Source organism: Schistocerca piceifrons, chromosome 4 (assembly GCF_021461385.2).
Source record: "Schistocerca piceifrons isolate TAMUIC-IGC-003096 chromosome 4, iqSchPice1.1, whole genome shotgun sequence".
NCBI lineage: Eukaryota > Metazoa > Arthropoda > Insecta > Orthoptera > Acrididae > Schistocerca > Schistocerca piceifrons.
Genome location: NC_060141.1, coordinates 267,282,073 through 267,307,372, shown reverse-complemented (window position 1 = coordinate 267,307,372; position 25,300 = coordinate 267,282,073). Strand labels below are relative to the sequence as shown.

The window sequence follows — 25,300 nt, the reverse complement described above, 5'->3', positions numbered from 1 at the left end:
CTCTTGAAATATACCAAGGGTCTCACTGAGGCCTTTACAGACTATAATTACCCTCACAATATGGTAAAAAAAAAAACACAGATCTTTCATGCCGAAGTCTCCAGTCACCCATCACTTCCAAAAGTCCACTGCCCTTGGAGCAATTGAATCACATTCTCCACCAGGGTTTCAACTACCTCTAATCATGCCCTGAAATGAGGAGTGTCCTACCCAATATTCTTCCCACCCTTCCAACGGTGGTATTCCACTGCCAACCGAACCTACACAATATGCTCGTCCATCACTTCACAACCCCTGATCCCAACCCCTTGCCTCATATCCCTGTAATAGACCTAGATGCAATACCTGACCCCTACATCCTCTCACAACCACCTACTCCAGTCCGGTCACAAGTGTCACCTATCTTATCAACGGGAGGGCTATGTGTGAAACCAGACATGTGATCTACATGCTAAGTTGCAACCGCTGTGCTGCCTTCTACGTGGACATGACAACCAACAAGCTGTGTGTCCACATGAATGGCCACCAACAAACTGTAGCCAAGTAACAGCTGGATCACCCAACTCCTGAGCAGGCCACCCAACACGATGTTCTTCATTTCAATGACTGCTTCAAGCCTGCACCATGGGGCTCCTTCCCACCAACACCAGCTTTTCTGAACTGCACAAGTGGGAACTCTCCCTGCAATATATCTTATGTTTGCGAACCCTCCTGGCCTCAACTTTCAGTAGTTATTGTTCTTACCCATCAACCCCTTCCCTGTTCCCATTCCAGCACTAGAGAGCCCTCTATTCCACCAATTCAGTCTTTTTACTTCTCTTCTTTTCCGCTTCCCCTCTCCTCCCCCTGGTGCCCGTCTAAACCTTCAACTGCACCTAGCTGCCTTACCCTCTATCCACCACATCCCTGTATGCTCCCACAAGCAGCACTTTAGCACTGTCCTTCACATCAACCCTGCTATCCCTCCCCCTCCCCACCCCAGCCTCAGCCTCCTCCTTATCCCCATCACCTGGTTGCCTCCACCATCATGCACTGCTTCTCGTAGTCTGGTTTCAGCTGCCAGAGACTGTGGTCATGTATGTATGAGTTGCGTTTGCATCAGTGTGTGTGTGCATACGTTGTATATTTTCGATGAAGGCCTTGTTAACTGAAAGCTCACTTTCTGACAATCTTTTTGATTTGGCTATCTGCAACCTCATACACCTCTGCTGTTGGCAAGCACCAACTATCCTTTTCACAATATTATTACATTCCATCCTGGATTTTCCAGTGTTTGATTTTTCTGTTTTCTTCGGCATATGACAACACAACTTATCACAGTGTTAACTGAAGCAACACTGAGGGAATACATATGGGCTCACAATTGTATAACGACAATGGAAAGGTACAAGACAAAGTTATTTGCGGCTGCCACACTTTATACACACTCAAGCCCACTCAAGGGTTAAGCACTTAATATCGATTTGGGTTATGCATTTTCTAAATTACTATTATTTTTTTAAGTTTTAAATTTCACGGAATGAGTACAATTTCTGTGCCTAATACTCAAAGGAAATTAACCCTGCTATCTAAAAAAAATGGGCATACAATTACTGAAACTGCATTGTTTAATCATTGGAAAGATGTAGGGTGCAAACAGACCTGTCTTCTGCAGTTTTATAGAATACTATTTGTAACATACTGATTAGATTACAGATTATGTCAGTGTTGTTTATAGGTCAGCACAATATTCCAATCACAAGACACTCTCCAGCATCAGGATATCAGGCTCTCAAAAAGGGCCTCTTGGCAATGCCTCCTCATGGTATGACAAGTCCAGAAAATATTAGCATTGTGTTAGCCATTGGTATTTAGTGTGGTGGACAATCCCAAACTTTGAGCAGATGTTCAGAAATTGGTCACATGCAACCAACCTATTAGGGATCCATGTTAAAGACTGTTTTTGTGGATCTGGATGTATCAGATTTCAGGATAAGTTGACAGGGATAAAACAAACTGCTGCCGTGGCATATTTTAAGGTAGATTGCATTTTAGAAGTTTGTTGACAGGTATATATAAGCAGGAGATTACGACTCAGTGATGAAGTATACAGAGCCCTGATGGTGAAGAATACTGAGTCCTGAAAGAACTGGAGGAGGTACAATGATATCATGGTACAAAGTTTCTAAATTGAATCCAGTGGAAAAATGATTCAGACTGTCCAAGATTCCTTACAGAAGATCCAAATGAGACACACTGGGATATGGAAAAATGATGCAGCTAACAAAGTAGCCAAAGAAGTGTGTAGACGAGACACTGGATTCCAAGTTCCATTCCCTTGTGTACTACTATCTCACTGTCAGACAGAAGTATCATGCATCAATGGGAAAATGAATGGTTGAAGGTGATAAACAAAATCTATGGTAAATCATTTTGACTCCTCACGTGTGGTGGCTCTAGTGCCAGCCACACTGATGGAAGTGATAATGACCACAGTACGAACAGGACATCATCCACTGACACATAGTTTCATTCTCCAGTGAAGCCTGTGGAATAACATTTCCAATACAACATATTTTAACTGTGTGTGTTTCATATGATAACATAAGGGCAACACAATCTGAAGAAAACTGTGAATATGCATTCCCGAGGAACTGTCACAGTGATTTTACCTGAGAGAACAGTCATCGTCATCATCATCATCATCATCATCATCATCATCATCATCCACCCTCTACATCAATAGGGTGCAACAAGGTTCTACTGCTGCCACCAGAAATGCCAGTTCTGTTTGGTGCCATACGATTATCTCTCTCATCTGACTAACAATTGTCTGCCAAACTTTGCCTCTCTCTTCTTCTCACCTCTTTCTTGTCCACCTCACCAGCTCCAAACATCACTACCACCCACCCTTGCCAGCATGGAGTGCAGGACAATGTAAATGTATTCATGTTTACTCTGAAGCGGAACACAAGTCTGTACACTAACTCACCATGTTCCGGTCATTTTTATAAGTCCCTATCTACTGCTCAGTGTACCAATTATACAATGAGTCCATTTAGTTCGCTGTATTACATTTATGATTTTCCAACTCCACATGAAACTGACACAATGATATGACAGCATATTTACAAAACTTGCCTCGGCAGAAAATGTAATATTTTGATCTTTTATTAGATTTTTAAGTTCTAAAAAAGAGCATGCCTCACAGTAATATAAAATTAAATCAGCAATTAAATAGTTTCATGAGATGCCTACCATGGTACAATAGCACAGGCTTAACAAGCAGTAACATCGACACGGGATAAAAGTCATCAAACTACAGTTAAAATAGTCAACTGTTTCCAGAATGTAAATGGTTCTTTATATAACTGCCAGTAAAGGCTGTGGGTCAAAAAAATAATCACATAAATATATTTACAAATAAGTACAACAACTTTAATATATCATCTGATGAAAAATGTTTACAGCAGTTGATTGCATTTTATGATTCATTAAAACTTATCAATACAGCCACTACTTCCTTCATGGTGAACACCTAAAACATGCATGCAGATGACATCTTAGAATAAAACTGTAGCATAAAATTATAAGTAAAATACTGTAAGGAGTGAATGAACAAATATAGCTAGAGTGTTCGACTAAAAAATATCTACCCCTGTATAAAAATAAGTTAAAAATATTTTAAGACAATAAATTAAAATCACTTACACAAAGATGAAGTACAATGTATTACAAATGCTTTCATGTAGAAGTTCATCAAAATGTCTCTAGCTTTTAAATATATAAAACAAAATAAATAAGCACTAAAATAAATGTTCACTAAATTTCGTCTGAACACTCAGAAGAACTATCGTCTGAAGAAGTATTGTTTTTGTTGGACTTTAAATCGAACAGTTTCTGTGGCACTGGCTTCCCGTGAATTAATGCATTGTATGCTGCATCTGCTTCAGTTGAAGCATCTGTTCCCCGTTGAGAAAATGAAGACAGAAAATCCATATTCAGTGATTTTCTTCGTGAACATTCATTCCTCTCTTTCAGTACACGATGCTCATAACGTAGTTTAAATTCCCTGAAAACATCATACAAGCAGTACATGTAACAACACCACCACTCTTGATTACTAATAATATTCTGCAACATTTGTGTTGTAAATATTTAATTAAATTCACATATTTCACATATTCATGGAAGATTATAACTGTGTGCAAAACTGTGATTCAAACACTGAGCCTTGCATTTTGCAGGCATGGGCACATAGTTTTAACCTACCAGGAAGTTTCAAATTAAACTCATAATCCAAACATAGGATTGTTTTACAACTCTTCTTGACAAAAATGCCTTTCTACACTCCATAAGCAAGTCACTGCTTATTTCTCTGCAGCACAGCATTTGTCATTCATATGGACTGAGAAGGGAAGATTGGTACAGTTGATTCATGAAAGTATACGGGGTGGATCTCGGGCCACACACTGTCAAATACCTTTTGTCATGGGTAGGAAAAGCAAGTCGACAATCACTCATGAGACAGATTTTTAACACTCCAAATATCACACATACCAGATGTACAAAAAAATTAAATAAATAAATAAATTTGGAAAGAGTAAAATGGGGCATTTTACAGGTTTAACAATCCTCCATCAAAACATGCAATCAATAAAAAATAAAATACAACTATTGGAAGTTGAGCTCCAATCTTTGAACTGCACAGTTGTTTGTGTTTCTGAACACTGGTGTAGAGAGACAGATATCCAACATGCAGTGTTATCATCGTATGAAAGGGCAAACTCTTACTGCAGAACTGCTTCAAGGGGTGAAGGATCATGCATTTGTATCAGAAAAGGAAAACGGTTCAAATCAAGACATGATCTCAGTACACCAAGTCAAGACAAACACTTTGCAATATCAGCTACTGAATTAACAGGGCTTGGTATCACCAAGAAATTAATCATTTTATGTTTGTACAGATCTCCCAGTGGTAGAGCAGACACTTTTTTCAATAAATTAACAGGAGTTCTAGGTAAAGTCTCAAGCACAAAGGTCAGCATAATTCTGGGTGGGGACATTAACATCAACACTAATATCATAAATGAATCCAGAAGCACCCTCCTAAATATCCTTCAAAGTTTTGGCATGTCCCTATTGGTCACTAGTGCAACAAGGGTTACTACAATGACTGCATAAGTAATTGAACATGTGGCCACAAATATGGACAGGGAAAAATGTGATGTAACTGTAAATGTTCTCGGAATATCAGACCATTTCAGTCAAATAACAACAGTAAAATCAGGCTTCGAATCATTTTCTAAACTAGAAGCCAACAAATAGCATCCATCAGAAATCAAAGTAAAAGATTTTTCAAAGGAACTAGCAAAACAAAGCTGGGATGAAGTGTATAAGGAAACCAATGTGAATATGAAATTGTCCAAATTCTCCACAGTATTTAAACTGAACTTTGAAAAGGCATTTCCAAAAGTATGCATGTAGTGCTTTGACAAATCATGGCCATTTATTCTATTCTGTGAATGAATTTATATATTTTGACGATCAGGCAGGTGGGCACATGTAACCATACACATGGTGTTCACTCTGTACTCTGGTAATGGCAATTATATTGTATGAGGATTGTCTACACAGCAAGATGGTGGACTTCTGCCATCCCTAGGAGAATACACAAATACTTTTTAATAAAATAACCCCATAAGGGGGTCATGCTACAGCTTTGGTAAACAAAATCACCAACTGAAGTTGCATCACCTTTACTGCATCCCTCTACCCACTCACCAGATTTAAATACTGTCTTGCTCTTTTGGTTCTCTAAGGGTGTAGACAGATGTGACTACCTGATATTGCTGACCATAGTACATGACTAATACTATTTGTAAATAAATATACAGCATTTGTCAATCCTTGGTCAAATTAAACTGTAGCACAGGAGCTACTTCCAATTACATACAACAGTAAACAACCATTTGTTACAACTACATATAATTGTTCAATTTGTAAGAGTTCAGAAAAATCAAAAATTACAAATCATGTTTCTCTCATGCTAAGGACTTACATGACATGATAAATAAAAATACATGCCAATTTGAGATTTCAACCTGGTATGTCCTGTTTACTGCAAGCAGTTGTCATTAACAGCTGAGCTACCCTCCAAGGCGAAATCAAGCTTTCATTATCGCTGATATTTCCACCTGTGATTTCCATGGAAAAGCAAGATTTTTTTATCCGACAGCTGTTCAGATTCCACATCCAGCCAGAGTAGTGATACAGATGTGCGGTCAGACATGCTCATGTCATGTAACCATCAAGCTGACGCGCAGTCTTGTGTAGTGTGCAGATGGCATATGACACTGGCACAATTACTGATACGTTACCAGGTTAAATAACACAGCCAGGTCTCTTATTTAGCCTATGATGTCTTTCTCTCTGTGTCATACAATTATTCTGAGCTTGACATTGCCTGTTTACATTTCTTCATTGGGACTACTCACTGAATAAATTTATCACCTTTATGACAACATTCACTGTAATCTGGACTTCACTGTGGTGTTGCTGATTGCAAAGATAGTGTCCTCAAAAAGGACATGGTCACTTTTCTCCCACATTCTCCCTTGTCCAAGCTTGTGCTTCATATCTGAAGAGCATTCATCAAAACTTTAGCCTTTGTTCAAACTTTAGTCCTCCTGGCACAGACTGTACCTTCAAATGGGCAATCTTTACCCACTCACTCTTCTTGGGTCATTATATCCCTTTACAGATGTGTATCAATGAAAATAATAAATTTTTCAAAATATAATTGGACTGATTAAAAAGAATTACCCACTGAGTGGCAGTAGGAGAAAAATATAAAGGTTAAAGAAATGTGTCAGCTTTCAGAGGCAGTGGCTCCTCCTCCTAGCAGAAAAGTTGAAAGGGAGAGAAGAGAAATGAAGGAAAAGAAGAGACTTCCCATGGGGGACAAGAAAGAGTTTGAATTTAGCCTCCTGAAAAATGGTCAGCCATTATGTTTATTTGTTTTCATAAACTGATGTTATTCTTTGTCTACTAATCATATTTTTAGTTACAGGTTTCTGACATCATATTCTGTCACATAGCTTTTTCACAGTTTCACATGATTGCTGATCTCCTTCTCCTCTTTCTTGCTTTCTTCTGTTTAAACTGGAATCTTTGGTTATCCTTTAATAATTCCATTCACAAAAAGATTTTTCTTCATTTTTGACATTTGATGGAACCCTCAGGTTTGAAGGCTGTTATTTGTAACTTTTTTGTAATTCTCTACCTGCTGCAGGCTAGTAAGTAGTAGTTGTTTTCTATCCTTATTTGGTTGCACCTTCAATTGTTCATTAAATCTTAAGAAAAAAATTCATGTACATTGTATCTGGGTAACTACATATGAATGTATTACAACAACAAGAAGTTTCTTTGAGTAAGCAAGGAGCACAAATGTTACCTCACAGAAAAGCTAGGTTTTTGTCCTAATACATATGCTTTTGTACTAAAGGGTTGCATATGGTCATGCTAAAACATGACTTTGCAATGAATGTTATACTACAGAATAGATCTTTCACTGGGCAGCAAAGTGTCTCTGCTGTGAAACTTACTGGCAGATTAAAAATGTGTAGTGGAATAAGACTTGAATATAGATGACCTCCTTTTATGGGTAATGCTTCCACCAACTGGGATATCCAAGCATGACTCCCCCCCCCCCCCCCCCCCACCCACACCCACACATTCCCAACTTCAATTTTGTTTGTAACTCTCTCCTACTTTTCAAACTCCACAAAATGTCTCCGAAGAACTAAATGACTTAATACTTCGGAATGAATGTATAATGTGGGGAATTGCCTTACTCACAGCTGGCAGTCTTTTACCTCACAGAGAACATGTCTCTTTGCAGCAGGACATGCATTATTGAGGGACATTCTGATGGATTATAATGAGTCTCAGCCTGACACACAGTTTTAATCTGTGAGGAAGTTTCAAACAGACACACTTACACAATTGTTTGCATAGACATTCAGAGAGTAATTTAGTCTATTAATGAATGTAGCGATTTTTCCAATTTTGTGGCACAATGTGAGAAAAACCAAGATTAAAAAAAACTTAAGATAATAATTTTTTGGTGCATACTCATCACAAGGTGTCCTTTCAAATGGACTAGTTGATCGAACACTCTGGTTATCATCACAAACAAAATCTTGGAGGTACTGGGCAGGTGATGTTGAACCCAAGGATATCTGGTCAGAAAGTTTACCATTGACAAGTCTCTCAATAGCTTCTGCATAATCTTTGTCCCATTCCTGAAACATATATAGCATATACATATGAACAAGTTATCAAAGATGTAACAAAATTACAGCAAGCATACACAAAACTGAAAATTCAGGGTCCACAAATATCTTAGCTGCAGTTTCATATACAAGGAGCAGTCACATGAAAACATTAAAAGTGTAATTAAAAATTGACATTTTGCATCATTGTTCTGTAAGTTGGCAGTACTGTTACCAATAATGTAAGGAATGCTCTACAGGCAGCAGCAAGCTACAAACAAACAAAATGCGGCCACAATACCAGCTCAAAATGGCTGCCCCACTTGCAACATGCACCAAGGCAGAACTTTCAAATGGATGGGAGACAACAAATGAGGAACAAACACAGCAGAAATTCAGTTTATACTTCGATTTTATGTTGAAAGATAAAGGAAGTGAATATTCACATCATGATGATGATGATTAAATTTCTGGTTGCATGAATATTAACAGCATAACCTGGCTGGAAGTGAGTTGTCTTCAGACAATAAATTGGGAGTTCATCAAAAGACTGTAAGCTATTATGAGGCTTTTTACCGAATTGTTTTGTACTGTGGCATTTTCATTACTTCACTGTTTTACATTTTGGAACTGCCTATCTCTTGGATTTGAATTTATTGTATACTGGTGTCATGAAACAATCACTGGGGCACCACTCATTGTGCATCATTCACATTCTGGGTAGAGTCGGAAAAATGAGCAATAAAATTTGCACTCAAAACTCAACAAAAGAAAACTACACAAAGAGAAATCAGCAATGCAGCTGCAAACCACAGAACCTGTAAAACAACAATTTTGCAGAGAAGCCTTCCAGGATTAGAATATGCACAGTTATCAAATTCTAGCACTATGTTCATCAATTATTGTGTAACAGAACATTCCCTTACTTTCAAATTTCACACTGCATAAAACACACTTATTCCCTATTTTGGCTTATGGTTCTTCATTTTTCAGCCTATGCCTCCTTACTACACTGTCTCTATCTTAAATCTTTTCAAGAATGGAACCTACAATTACAAAATTTGAGTCAATGCCATGTTTTAAATAAAACTGCCATATGAATTTCAACCCTCAAATTGTATGTGACCATTATGGACCTCTATTTCACATTATACCCAAACACCTGCAAAATCTAGGCTAAAAAATTTCCAAAGTAATTTTTTACACTACCTGTGTACATCAGGTGCACTACTATGTTTGTAACTGAGGCATGCAATGCTAACAATATATAATTTGTTCAATACATCAGAGCTTCATGGTAAATTATCTGTCTTATTACTGCACATGAATGTTTACTGGATAAAGAGCAGTAATGAGTCACTTGATAAGTGACCCAGACAGAGCAGAGTATAGAAATAAAGAAAAGTTCTCTCTCAAGCAGATCTTTGGAATGATAAATCCTATGATGAAGATATTGATTACAATACTAACAATGATAAACCAGAACCTGAGCTACACAACCCCCGGGTTGTTCCTTTACCCTCCTCTAAAATTCACCTCTGCCTCCCCCCACCCCAACCACCTTCTATCATTTACCACTTCTTCCCTTCTGCAAAGTACTCCATTTTCCTAAAAACTTCTGTTTTGTTTTAGTGTTCACATTTGCTTTTGCATTTTCATATTCTTTCATTCATTTCCACTTTGTGTCACCTAGTCAGTTTCTGTCTTTGCACCTACTTCAAGTACTACACTCAGTTGAGAATGTTAATGACTAACAATTTACTATTTTATTTCATTTTTACATTTACTTTGAAGGAAGGCTATTCAGACATAACAACCACCCAAAATATCTAGGGATTATGCTTAACAGAACACTCAGTTAAAAACAACATCTACTAAGAATAGCTGCAAAAATCAGAACTTGAAATACTATTCTCTAGACACTCTGTGGCACATCATGGGGATCCTCTGCATTAACACTCCATACTTCAGCTCTGAGTTTGGTCTATCCCGTTGCAGAATATTAATCCCCAGCTTGGATGAATAGTACTCGTATAAGATTTGTTGACACATGGCTCAACCATACCACATGTCTTACACTTGGTACGGTCAGATGTAAATCATCTTTCTGGCACCCATGCTTAGCCACCTACATCTCCAACTCTGTGGCATAAAGTACACTTATATGGAAGTACGAAAAACTAAAGGAAAATCCTCGCCTTCCTGTCCATGCAGACATTCCAAGGAAGGCTTTCCAAAGGAAGGCTTTGCTCTTGTCATCCACCCCTGGAAACTGCAAGGGTGTTAGCTGACAACAGCTTTAACACGAATGACAGCTGAAGGCAACATCTGGCGGACTAATTCTATGACAAAAAAACTTACGAAGAAAGTAACTTCTCCAGGCTTTGACTGTGTGCTGGATAACAGACTGTTCACCATTTTATACATGAACATTCTCCAAGAGCTTTCCCTGGCAATCCAGCAGAGTTCCTGGGGGATCAGTAATGCTACATACACAGTCTAGATATTAATTTGTGGTCTGAGATGATCATCACATTCCAGATGTAGTGAAGTTTTCTATGCTTCTCTTTGTGTCAATGGATTAATTTACTGACAATTAATACATTTTAAATTCACATTTTTTAAAAAGGTGTACATCTTATAATAAGATGGCAAGCTCTGAGCAGATATTTAGTTGATCTGCGAGAATCTTTGATTTTCTTATAATTAATCATTCTTCTTAAGGTATGTGTTGTTGCTGTGATCTTCAGTCCAAAGACAAGTTTGGTGCAGTTCTTTTGTTAACCTATCCTGTGCAATCCTCTTTATCTTTACGTATCTACCACATCTTACAATTATTTGGAGCTGCTTAATGTAGTCATTCAAACCTTGGTTGTCATTTACAACTTTTACTCACACAACATTCTATTACCAAATTGACAACTGCTTGATGCCTTTGAATTTGTCCAATCAACCAAACCCTTTTTTTAGTCAGGTTGTACCATAATTTTTTCCCCCAATTTGGCTCAGTATCTTCTCTTTTGTTATTTGAATGATTCATTTAATCTTCAGAATTCTTCTGTTACCCACTTTTCACTTCCAGATGAGGCTACAATCCATACAAATACTTTCAGCAAAGACTTCCTAACGCTAAAATTTATAACTGATATTAACAAATTTCTCTTTTTCAGATACACTTTTCTTCCTATTGAAAGTCTGCATTTTATATCCCCTCTACTTTGGCCATTGTCAGTTATTTTACTGCCCAAATAGTAAAACTAATCTACTACTTTTATTGTTTCATTTTCCGATCTAATTCCTCCAGCACCACATGGTTAAATTACATTCCATTACCCTTGTTTTACTTTTGTTGGCTTTTATATTATAACCTCTTTTCAAGACATTATCCATTCTGTTAAGCTGATCTTCCAAACCTCAAAGTTTCTATTTCCTTCACCCTGAACTTCAATTTTAATTTCTTTTCAAAATAACTCATTGGTTCACTTTACTGCTTACTTAATTTGCAGATTGAATAATACCAGGAATATGCTAAAACCCTTCAAAACTAACTACTTCATATCCTCCTTTACACTTAACAATTGTGAAAAATAAGTTTCTGTTCTGTGAATACTCTGCAGAGATGCAGCAAACATATTATTATTTTATCATTGCCCATGTGTTATCCAGTACAGTGAAGCAGTTGGGGTCCCTGCTTCGCGATGACCATTTTCCAGCTTTGATTCACACTTCCTACCAGTATTTTTAATTTAATAATCTAGTTTCAAATGATTGTGGACTTTGATAATGCCATGGTTCTTCAGGCCTTGAAAGGTTCAAGTTATTTATAAATAGTGGTATGTTTCAAATTCAGGAGGCATTTCAAATCAGTTTGCCATTTCTGTCTTGTAATAAATATCCTTTCAATATTATGTGCTGGTTTTCATTGATAACCCTACTCTTCATTTTGGTACAGAAGTCTGATGACAATATTGACAACACTGAATCTTTAGCAATATAGAAAAGCACTATGAAGACATGAAAACTACCACAGGATGGGCCAAAAGTCACAAAAAGATTGTACATACCTGTGAATAACTTTTTATTTATTATTTTCCTCTTTCTTTGTTTCAGATTCTGAAAGAGAGAGGATGTAAGATTCACCATGGAAAAATCCAGCACTGTTCAACGTACCAAAGTTGTGGAGCTTTGCTTGGAAAACCAGATGTCAACTACTCTCACGCAAAGAGAATATTGCCACCTTTTCAACGTCATGGCCGGACCATTGGAATCCATGATCCATCACTCGATTCAACAGTTCAGACATCAAGGTTCAATGAGTGACTTATCACAATATGGGAGGCCCAGATCAGCTCATTCGAAAATCCGACAGGTGCAAGACAGTGTTGATGGGATGTAGGAACTTCAACACTACGACTTTCTAGCCTTTTGGGGTTGGCAAGGATGTCACTTTGTTGAATTCTGAAAGTTGATTTGCTTCTCCTTACAAAATCCAACTGGTGCAACAGTTAATAAACACTGATTATTGTCCCAGACTTGCATAAGCAGTTCGACTGTAGATGATGGCCACAAAAAACAATTTCATCCACAAGTTGTTGTTGAGTGATGAAGTGCATTTTTCACTTAATGACTTTGTTAGCAGGCAAAATTGTTGATTCTGGGGTGGTAAAAACCCGCGCCATGCACTAGTACAAACTGCATCCTGTGAAGTGCACTGTGTGGTGTAGCATGACATCAGAAACAATCACAGGGCCACACTTCATTGATGAATGATGAAGATAATGCAGTGACAGTGACTGATATTGTAACACAATTACTACTACTGTGCATCCTGCACTAAAGAATATGTGAGATATGGTTTCAACATGATGCACACACAACAAGGGCCTCAACTGGGCTTCTGAGAACCACTGTCGGCCTTCGTATTATAGGAGAAACGATGACGTAAACTGGCCCACCTGTTAGCCTGACTTCATTCCACTTGATTATTTTCTTTGGGGCTACCTGAAGAACAAAGTGTATGCAAACAAACCACAAACAATACAGGAGCTCAAGGACAGTATCTGTGCAGAATGAAGGTACTTAAAAGAGACGTACTGACCCCTGTCGTGAGTCGTGCTAGACAGGACCAGTATCTGTGAGGCTCATAATGATGGACATTTACTTGAGATTATATTCGACAGATAAGTATAAACAATTTCCCACCTCTGATCTTTAAGTCTGTGAAATATCAATGGAAACCAATGATAAATAAAAACGCTATTCACAGTTATAACACTTTCCTGACTTTCAGCTCACACCATGCAATTTGTGTTCTGTCTATTGAAACGAGTCAGGCTTGTACTTAACCTGAAATCAATGTAAAATAATATGCATAATAACACAGCATTCAAAATTCTGTAATCATTACTAAGGACTTATAGTTCAGGGTGCTCATAACATGCATTAATGATGGAAAACAAATTCACTCAGTTAATTTTATCGAAGTAACATACTGCCCTTTTCTAATTCTGCTGTAGGACTCTTACAGTCTGATTGTCAAAACCAATGACTTTGCAAAAACAGAGCAAAAAAACCTGTGACAGCTTTTCTGAATATACTGACTGAAAGGCTAATGGCTACATCATTAGACAAACTGCGAAATGGAGAAAATAAAACAATAGTCTGTCTGCAATTTAATTCACAATCCTTTCAGTTGCAAACTCTTGCCACTCTTGCAAATTCCACTGTTACTGTAGTCACCTTCTCTTATGAAACTCGCAATCTCAGAGTGATTTGTAGCAACACAGTCCAGTATTTTTTTCCCCTTCAGTCTTTCAAAATTCCCCGACTTTTCAAGCATATTTCCAATTTCCCTAAGATCCTTGATTTTCCATATTTTCTAAACAAGTTGCTACTCTGAACTTGGTACCTGTCAACCTGTCAATACAACAATGCCCTGCAGAGCACAACAATGAAACAGTGAGTGATACTTTATTATCACGAAAATACTTCTCGCACACTTTGGCCACATTTATTCATCCATGTTTTTAATGATGATTTACTATGGCATTTTTGAAACTATGAATCTCATTAGCACACATGATGACTCTTTATTCCTTGCACCTATTAAAATAAAATCCCTTAAACAGGATGATTTTTCTTGGAGCTTCCTTGCTAGTCTAGCTGTTTGCTACAAAAGTTATTAGGTTCTCAAAGAGTTGGCATTTATTTGTATTGCTTATAATACACCACAAATTTCTGCCTAGTAACAAATTTGTCCATATTGTCCATGCTATTTCTAACCTGTGCACTTTCCTGCTAGTTACTTGACTCCCACTCCATGCAACATCATTCTTTTCTAATGTAATCTCTACACCTACAGCTTTTCTGGCAGCACTATCATTCCTTTTTCCTTCTCATTCTCAATAAATTTAATGACACTAATAGGGAGAATTTTCTATGGGCACTATCCATGCTTGCTGGGTAACAACATGCACTACTTTGAAATGGAACATGGTTGTACCCAGTTATGTAATCAAGTTAGTTCCTGGGGTGGCTGGGTCTAAGGTTTGTCTTGTAGAGTGACATTACAATTATGTGGAAAGTAAGTTCCATTTATTTATTGAAAATGTCATTATATCGATAAGTTAAAGTTACAACTGTCAGCTACTTTTATACTTAATTATCTCCTAAATTAAGACATTTGTTATATCAAGGAACGAGTTTTTAAATGCCCTTGAAGAAATCTGCCACCTATGAGCTAAAGGGCACAGAAACAATGCCAGGGCTCAACATCCCACATCTTGTGTTCTGGATAGCTCTTCTGACATTATTTAGGGGCCACAGTGAATTTTGGAGTTTACTGTAGGGACTCTTTCCATAAAATCAACAAGAAGTATTCTGTTTATGTATAAAAAAATCAGTTGCCATCAGTTTTTATGGAGAAAATGTTGGTTGCACTTTTAAGGATTGTGTGGCGAGCCAGTATGGTCATACTCCACTGACTGGTTTTGTTACTTCATGCTGAAGAATGCAGCCCATGTTTTATCCCCAATCACAGCGCAACTGAGGAATTCGTCTCCTCCTGCATCGCACCACATAAGAAATGTTAAAATGGCTCCAAAACCTATTGGTTTCGTGGACATCAGTTAGATGCTTTTTGACTAATCATGCACAAAATTTGTGATAGCCAAGTTTATCAGTCACAAGTTCATTTAACACTGACTGATAACTTGGAAAATGGGTGATAGTTCTATAGTAATGAACAGAGAATTTTCTCTGATACTGTCCATCTTTACAACAAGTTCACTTGTCACAACAAATGGTCATCTACTTCTTTCTTCATCGCGGACATTAGTCCCACCTTTCTGAAACAAATGACACCATTTTCTTACAACACTATTGTTCACTTATTACATCCTCTCTATATATAGCACAAAGTTCACAATGAATATATACAGCTGCTATTATTTTTGCACATGGAAAATGAATTACAGCATATAGTTCACACACAGCAGGATTTTTGAGGATAGATAGATATTCAGTGATCAGAGGCCCTGCAGACTATGCACTGCTTCCACAAACTGCCTCCATTCCTTCCTGTTTTGTGCCCGGTTCCACCAGGTGTCTTAAATTCCCAGGGCAGCTAGGTCCTTCGCAAGGTCGTCCATCCAGCGCTGCCTTGAGCGTCCAATGGGGCGTTTGGTTTTTGGTTTCCCCGCTAGTGCCATCTTTGCCTGTCTTCCATCTGACATACGGGCTACATGGCCCACCCATTGTATTCTTTTGCTCTTTATCTTCTGTAGGGTAGTTGGTTGTCGCATCAGAAGGTAGATTTTCTCATTTTTCCTCCTCCTCCATTCTCCATTATCTAAAACTGGTCCCCATATCTTCCTCATTACTCTTCTTTCAAATATTAATAGTTCTTCCCTTTCTTGCTTAGTAATGCTCCATGTTTCTGAACCGTACATTACTGCTGGGAACCTCACCGTGTTGTAGATTTTCATCTTTGTGTTCACTGAGATCGATTTAGAGGTAAGCGTCTCTTGTTCCCACTGCTATTCTTTCCTTGATGTCCATTTTTATGTTGTTGTCTGTGGTAAACCACGATCCCAAGTATTTGAACTGGTCTACTCTCTTGAACCTCTTGCCATCTGTCTCAAGAAATTCTATCTGCTCTTGTCTTCTTCGTAATTGCATGAACTCTTTTCTTGTCTCGATTCACTTTGAGCCCTGCCTTCTGGGCATAATTGTCCATTTTCTGGTACATTTCCTTCAACTCTTGCTTTGATTCACTTAATAGTACTATGTCAGTTAGTTAGTTAGTTACGTGTTCCACTGATCAATAGCACGGAAAACCATTATGATGTGGAACGTGTCAAATGTACAAGAAATGTGCAAAGGAAACAAGTTTTTTTTCCTTTTCTTTTTTCACATTATAGTGTTATACCTAAATATTTCTATTATCTATCCCATTCCCTTAAATGGCACAAAATGCATATATTATATCTCCAGGTTTATTTACTCATATTCAGGAATTCATCTATGGTATAGAAGGAGTTGTCAAGGAGGTATGATTTCAATTTGTTTTTGAAACTATTACTGCTGTCTGTCAGACATTTCATTTCATCTGGTAATTTATAAAAATGTTTTACAGCAGCATATTTTACCCCTTTCTGTGCCACATATAGATTAAGTAAAGGATAGTGTAGGTCTTTCTTTTTTCTGGTATTGTAATCAAGAATGACACTGTTGATTTTAAACTGGTCCATGTTGTTGACAAAAAAAATCATTACTGAGTAAATGTACTGTGAAGCAGTTTTAAGAATTCCTAGCCTTTTAAACAGATGGCTACAGGATGTGCTACTATTAACCCTACACATTATTCTAACTACTTTCTTTTGAGCAGTAAATACCTTTGCCTAAGTGTTGAGTTGCCCCAGAATATTGATCTGTACAACATCAGAGAGTGGAAGTATGCAAAGTATGTTAGCTTACTAATTTCTACATCCTCAAAAATTGGCAATTATTTTGCAAAAATTGCTTAACATAGTAACTTTAGGACATCCAAAATATGAATTTTCCAATTAAGATTCTCATCTATATGCACACCCAAAAACTTAGTATGCTCTACCCTGGCTACTGACTTCTTTTGATGTGTTACGTTTATTGAAGGAATTATACTTTTTGCAGCAGAAAATTGGATGTACTGTTTTTTTCAAAGTTCAGAGCAAGCCCATTCGCAGAAAACCAATTAATAACTTTTCCAAAGACCTTATTTGTATCATTTTCTATCGGACTTTCTTTTACTGGATTAATAATTATGCTTGTATCATCAGCAAACAGTGTCAGTTCAGCATCTTGTTTCACGTAAGAAGGGATGTCATTCACATATATCAAGAACAGGAGGGGACCCATGATCGAACCTTGTGGAACACCTAATGAAATTTCACCCCAGTTAGATGAAGTGGCAAACTCCTTTGAATCACTTGAAGCATATAAAGAGATTTTTTGCTTCCTGTTCTGTAGATATGACTCAAACCACTCATATGCTGTTCCATTTATACCATAGAATTGTAATTTCTCTAACGTAATGTCATGGTTCACACAATCAAATGCTTTGGATAAGTCACAGAATATTCCTACTGGTAACATTTTACTATTTAAAGACTCTATTACGTGGGCAGTGAAGCTGTATATTGCTGTCTCAATGGAACATAATTTCTGAAATCCGAACTGTGATTTACTAAGTATCCCATTACTGTTGAGATGGCTAACCACTCTTGAGTACATTACTTTCTCAAAGATTTTTGAAAATGCTGTAAGCAATGATACTGGCCGGTAATTATTGACATCTGTGGTTTCCCCCTTTTTGTAGAGTGGCCTGACAATGGCATATTTTAACCTGTCTGGAAAAACACCCCGAGTCAGTGATGCATTACATATGTGACTTGAAACATCAGCTGTAATTGCTCCACATTGTTTTACCAACTAGTTAGTGATGTCATCTACTTCAACAGAACATTTATTTTTCAAAGATTTAATAATTTTCCTTATTTCACAAGAGGTTGTTAGATGAAACTTAATCTGACTAGAATTTTTCAAAACTGACTCTTCCATGTACTGCCTGGCTTTTTCTTTTGAACTATCCTCACCAATTTTTTCTCCTAAACTTAAGAAGTGATTGTTAAATACATTGGCTACTTGTGTACTGTTGGTTAAGATGGTTTCATTCTCTTTAACAGTAATACTACCTACCTTGGTGGTTACTTTTTCTGTCTCCCTTCTAACAACATTCCATACTGGTTTGATTTTATTGCTGGAGTTGTTAATTTCTTCTCTAACATACATATTTCTTGATTTCTTTACACCTTTTCTCAGTATGTTACAATAATTTTTATAGTGTAAAACTACTTCTGGGTCTTTACTACTTCTTGCTGTCTCATAAAGTTTTCTTTTTCTTTCTCAAGACACTTTAAAACCTGTAGTAATCCAAAGTTACTTTGAAAAGTTTGTGGTGTTACATTTAGTAATTTTCTTTGGAAAACAATGTTCAAAAAGGGATATAAATTTATCAAGAAATATGCTGCATTTATCATTATCATTTGGCTCATTATATATACATCTTCCCAGTTTAAATTTCCTAAACTTTCTCTGAAGTGATCTATAGATACCGGGTTGAGCACCCTCACACTTTTACTTAATGGTTTCTGAAGTGTACACCCTGTTAGGTTTTGTAAGTTAATCAGTTTTGCATCATGGTTAGATAATCCATTTACCACAGGGAAAGCATGTGTTTGTTCCACATCCTCTTGCTGTACAAATACATTATCTATTAGAGTACTACTGTCCTGAGCTATACGTGTAGGGAAATTGATCACTGATTCTAAGTTATATGTTGTTAACAACACTTCTAGTTCGCTTTTCTTATCAGAAGTGCTTAGAAAGTTAACACTGAAATCACCACAGATTAATAACTTCTTCTTTTTGTCGAACAGACAGCATAATAGGGAGTCAAACTTCTTTATGAATAGCTCCCAATCTCCTAGTGGAGACCTGTACACTGTTGCTAACATCAACACAACATTATCTAGCTGAAGTTCACATGTACAAACCTCAAAGTGCTGACCAACACAAAATTTGCTTACTTCAACAGTTCTGTATTTATACCCTTGTTTTATGAAAATGGCATCTCCTACTTTATCCATACTAGATCTACAAGTGTAAGATGCTAAATTATACCTATTTATACTGACATTTTCCATCCCCACAGTTACATGGTACTCAGAAAGACAAAGTATATCAATCTTGTTCTTATTTTTGAGATCATCTAAACACATTATCAGCTCATCTACTTTATTTTTTATTTCCCTGATGTTTTGGTGAAGTAAGTTGACACCACCCTTAGCTTTATCCCTATTTGCTGTGCATGAAGTTTCTTTTCTTCTATTTTCCTTGGTTGTTGTCTGTCTGGAATTTGGCTTTAACCTAAAAAAAACCTGTCTGCCTGGTTCCAATAACCACAGGGATCACCCCTTGTGTGACTGTGGCCCCCCCTTACAGTATCTGCTAATAGAGAAGCTAACTTATCTTTCCCCTTCCTATTAAGGTGCAGGCCATATGTAGTGTAACCCCACCTGCCAATAGCATCAACTGGAACAACACTCATGTGAGACTTTGCCAGTGTCTGGAGCATCCCGTTCAGCTCAGTGTTAACATGCCTTACAGCAGTGTTTACCCAGGGCTGATCATGGTGCTGTAAGACCTCCACAAACCCCACATTCGTGTGCCCAGTTTCTGCTCCTATTTTATCCAGGTCACTCCTAATACTATATCTTGGATTCATAGCCAGGCTGTTTCCTGCTCCCCCAACTGTAATTACTTGATCTTCCAACTCAAAGTCCTTGCATAGCTGACCTAAGTTTTCTGTCACCTGGCTAAGGCTAGCATCTGCATATGTGAGACAATTGAAGTTACTGTCCATCTTTGCTCCAGCCCACTCCTCTTGCCTAAACTCTTATATTACTTTCTCTAAGATGACATTGAACAGAACACATGAGAGAGCATCCTCTTGTCTGAGCTCTGTCTCAATCTCGAATGTTCGTGATTTGGCTCCTAGGAAACGTACTGCTGCCTCTGACCCTTCCATACAAGCTTGCACCATTCTCACTAGCTTCTCACGGATTCTGAAGTCCTGCATGGCATTTTATAGGCTATTCCTGTGGATGCTGTCAGACACACGTTGAAAATCGACGAACAGACTGTAGATATCTTTATCACATTCCCAATGCTTTTCAAACAGGATAGTTGTCATTTTGATTTACAGTTACAGCACAAACGAAAGTTCAATAATTCACCTGTGACTCTGCCAAACTACAAAGGTCCTGGAAACAAAGCTTTACTAAAATCACTCCACTGTCCCCACCACTCTATGCACCAGACAGCATTGGAACTTACTTTCTGGACAGCCCTTGTATATCCAGAACGTTATGGTGAAGTGCCCCGTGATGAAACCAAATCAATAGCACCTTATGGTGAAGTGCCACGTGATGAAACCAAATCAATAGCACCTGACAAAAATTTAATATATAGGGAAAAGTGTATAACAGGCAAATATCAAGAACTCCTTGTGAAGTATGATGCTGTACAAAGTGATGTCAACAAATTGAGACAATGTACCAAAAAGCAGCAGGTTGAAAGAAATTTGACCATCTTTCAAATGTCATGCCTGTGCTAACGGTGGAATGCCATCAGACAATTATATCAGTAACAAAAATAGAAGAGAGAAAGTGGTTTCAAGAAAATATGAAAATTTGATCAACTATAATTTCCATATCTAAAAGACTGTAGTAGATTTTTGGGAAGAGAGACACTGATCTCTTTCATATAGGCATACTTTCAGGTAAAGAAGAAAGGATGAGTTACTTCTGACATATTCCACAGGCACTATACAGGAATATTAAAAAAGATGGACCTAACTTCATTTTTCCACGAAATATAAATTGGGTATAATGAACAATTACATTGTTGAAATAAGAGGTCCTAAGTTTTGATTACCACAGATAGAGAACTAAAGTGCTCAAGCCAACAAACAGACAGTTGTTATCAGTTTTGTGTAACATGGCTACCGTGCAACAAAAGGATTTTTGCGTTCTTGAGTTTAAAATCCAGTCAGCAGCTTCAGTGCTGATGGCGTTTGTCTCTGATTCAGTATAGAATCACCAATTAAGTAAGTATAAGCAACTGGTTTATGCAATTTCAGCAAAGTGGATATCTCTGCTAAGGACGAAGCATGAGCTGACAGTATGAGCCAGATAAGAACACAAGACAAATTGAAGCAATTTTTGTGCATAGTTCAGGTTCATTTATAACTTGTTTCTGTAAACATTAAAGCTTCCTGTTTCTCTATGTATGTTGAGTATCTGTATCAACAGAAATATTAATGAAGATGGTATACCGATGCCTCTTCTTTAGCCTTTTCCTTCTTCTTGTTCATCCTGGCTTCTTGAGATCTCTTGCGAAGAGACACGATACAACAAGTTTCATAGTGGTGTAGGACAATCAATGAAGTTACACAACAGTTAATAATTTAACTTTTGAAACTGCCGGTTTATTGGCATTTATGGAAAGAAAAACACCCTCATACTCTCGTGTGGTTAGCAAACTTTGTGTAACATTTTGTGTGTGTAATGGGCCTTCCTACATCACAAACCATTCTAATGAATTAATTAAGCTGCTTTACAGTGTTGCTAGGCAATGTAATCAACAAGGTGATGCGTATCTCAATTAAAACTGGGCCTCGATATTTTGAATAAACTTTCAGTTCATTTTTTGTCAACATGAGCGCTTGTCTCACAATTAACTTCCAACTTCATGCATTAAGTCCAAACGCATTTGCAACTATTGTACGCGATTTACTGGACAGCTCAATCATGCACTGGCATGTAACGTATTTCAAATTGAGCGGCAGGTTTTGGTTTTCCCTAATGGGCTAAACAACTCTTTTGTAATAACATGATGTGTCTATCTCGTGTAACGTTTAAATGAAACTGGATTTACTCTCCATTTGGGTCAAGATTAAAAATAAAATTCTGTACATAGGTCAGCAAAATGTACACGCACACTTTTAGCACTGTAAGTGATAACTCGTCTCAGAGTAAAAGCTGCACATAAATTCACACTTTTTTTTCAGGCATACAAAATTCAAAACAACTTTATATCAAACAAATAAATTATGGCATGTAATTACTAATTACAAGTTTCTGATTCTGAATAAACTTCAAGAGCTTTTATTTCATAATCAATAAAATTTTATCCCCTGAGAGATATTATTAGTCTGCTACAACGGATTCAGATTACAGTCAACTCGTGTCTGAATAATGGCATCACGAACCGACACTTGCTTGGAATGAACGAAATACCTGTACTGAAAAATACTGTCCGTTGAGTAATTTACCGACTTTTATAACAAATTTGGTACCCCTTGCATCGCTACAATGGGTCAATTTTTTTAATAATTCAGAGTAAAAGTCAGACTTCCCAAAAACAGATGTGCAACCTGCTCTATTACCTACTTGAAAACTTAAGAAGAGTACCAATACTTAGGGGAAGATGACAATATGCTGTGCATTTACAATACAGATGCCCACAGAATATCACGTGCTACTGTTTAGAAAGGGGAAGATTGGTCAACAAGTACTGAGTGACAAATATCAACTACCAAAGCAAGGTTATCTACAGCAACTAACTGAGCTTACTGGCAGGCTGAAGCTCATTACCATACCCTGTCAGAATCTACATCTACATGGATACTCTGCAAATCACGTTTAAGTGCGTGGCAGATGGTTCATCAAACCATCTTCACAATTCTCTGTTATTCTAATCTCGTATAGCGCGTGGGAAGAACAAATACCTTTATCTTTTTGTACGAACTCTGATTTCCCTTATTTTTTCATGGTGATTGTTTCTCCCTATGTAGGTCGGCAACAACAAAATATTTTCGCATTCAAATAAGAAAGTTGGTGATTGGAATTTTGTGAGAAAATTCCATCGCAACAAAAAACGCCTTTCCTTTAATGATGTCCACCCAAAATCCTGTATAGTTTCAATGACACTCTCCCCCGATATTTCGTGATAATACAAAACGTGGTGCCCTTCTTTGAACTTTTTAAATGTACTCCATCAATCCTATCTGGTAAGGATCCCACATTGCACAGCAGTATTCTAAAAGAGGACGGACAAGTGTAGTGTAAGCTGTCTCCTTAGTAGATCTGTTACATGTTCTTAGACTCCCGAAATAAAGTGCAGTCTTTGGTTAGCCTTCCCTACAACATTTTCTACATCTTCCTTCCAATTCCAGTTGTTCATAACTGTAATTCCTAGGTATTTAGTTAAATTTATGGCCTTTACTTGGAAACATGTTCCAACCATTTCCTTTATGCATATGGATCTATGTGGTGTACATCTAGTTACCAAATCAGGCAAGTCAAACCAGTCTATCGTGCAAGGATGTGAGGCCACAACACACGGAAATCCTTCAGAACAAGAACTGATAAGATACTGGTAATCAACATCAACATAACCAATTATACACTTGCTCTGGTACTAATTAACTCAAGGGTTTTCCCCTTCCCCTCCCTTGATACTGGATGCCTACAAACGCCAGCTGGAGAAGGCTACACTCCAAGCTTTAACACACACTGTGCTTAAGGTTGATCATATCAACAGTATTCATTGATCATTAATTAGTCAATGATCACGTAGGGTGCTCTCACTTGAGGAACTGGAAAGGCTACTGCCAGATGACACTATTCAACAACCAGAAAGCTCTAGATCCTGTGGAAAAGGAAGATGATGTCTGCGATGATTACAGGTGACTGGACAAAACCATCATAAGACATCTTCCAAATACTACATGTACAGGGTTGTCCATAATTAAAGTTCCAGTTTCAAAATGCTATAGGAAGAGAACAACTGCTCAAAATGATATCAAATCTGAAGAGCATATTATTGATGCAGGGGGAAACGTCATGGAACAAAAAGTTTGACCAAGGATCATGTGCTGCTGGTAAAGCTCTTTTACAACGGTGACTGTGTGCCAGTAGTCCTGCAGAAATTCCAAACACTTAAGGGTATGAAAGAAAGCACTGGTCCAATGTCTGCTAAAGGTCTGGAAAAAATTATTAAAAAATTTGAAAAGTCAGTTTTTTAAAAAAAGAAAAATCCCTTGTCATCAGTTTTGTAAACCCTCGTCACCAATTTTGTGAAGGCCTCGTTGCTACTGCTGTGGAGAGAGAGTTGCCACTGTTGTTACGGTGGGCCAAGTTTGTGAGTTTGGGAAATGGCTTTTGGTGCATTAAATGCAAATAATCATATGTAAACTTGGACAATGATCTATAACTGAGTGAGTGACAGCTGCTCTTTTATCTTCCAAGTAGCCTTCTGTCCGTTGTCGTCTGGTCTCTGGTGGTAGTACTCGGCTGGCAATTGGCAGAGGCAAAGTCGATATCTTCAATTCTCAGTGCTGTCTGTGGCCATGGTGGAACTCACGCAAGTCGTGAGTCTCTATGGCACTGGCACTGGCTCACATCTTTGTGCCTGTGGTGCTTTTGCCCTGGCTGTGTCTCGTTCAGACGACACAGCACTTTTGAAGTATGATGTGGCAGAGGGAGGAAAGCAGTTGATCCTACATCTGTTGAAGATGTGGCCACAGTACTGCAGGAGGGGTCAATGGTGGTGTGTAAACATTGCTCAAACATTGAACATGTTAGTGAGCGTGGTGCTTAAAATCCTATAAAACATCCTTCGTTCAGGAATTGTTTCCTGCTGACCTGCCAGAAAAACAAACATTCAGTCCAGACTTTCTTGGTTTCAGGGAAGTGGACAATGAATGGGTATGGAACATTCTGAGGACAGACAAAGCCCATTTCCACCACCAAGGATATGTCAATATGCTGAATTTCAGATTATGGGCAACGCAAAATCTGCAGGCACTTCATCTGGTACCACTTGATCCTGCAAAGGTGACTGTGTGGTGCAGGTTGATGGCACTGTTTCTCTTAGGGCCA

General features: G+C 37.7%; 1 protein-coding gene across 3 annotated transcripts in view; it reads right to left on the bottom strand.

The window, feature by feature from the left end:
• Window positions 1-3,370: 3,370 nt before the first annotated feature.
• LOC124794860 overlaps window positions 3,371-25,300 on the bottom strand; it is a 251,714-nt gene continuing 229,784 nt past the window's right edge. For all 3 annotated transcript variants that reach the window (XM_047258530.1, XM_047258532.1, XM_047258531.1), the window contains 2 exons: window positions 8,116-8,285; window positions 3,371-4,051 (listed from right to left, as the gene is read on the bottom strand). In XM_047258530.1, coding sequence (XP_047114486.1) covers window positions 3,802-4,051; window positions 8,116-8,285 — 420 coding nt within the window. In that variant the 3' untranslated portion in view covers window positions 3,371-3,801. The remainder of the gene's footprint in view (window positions 4,052-8,115; window positions 8,286-25,300) is intronic.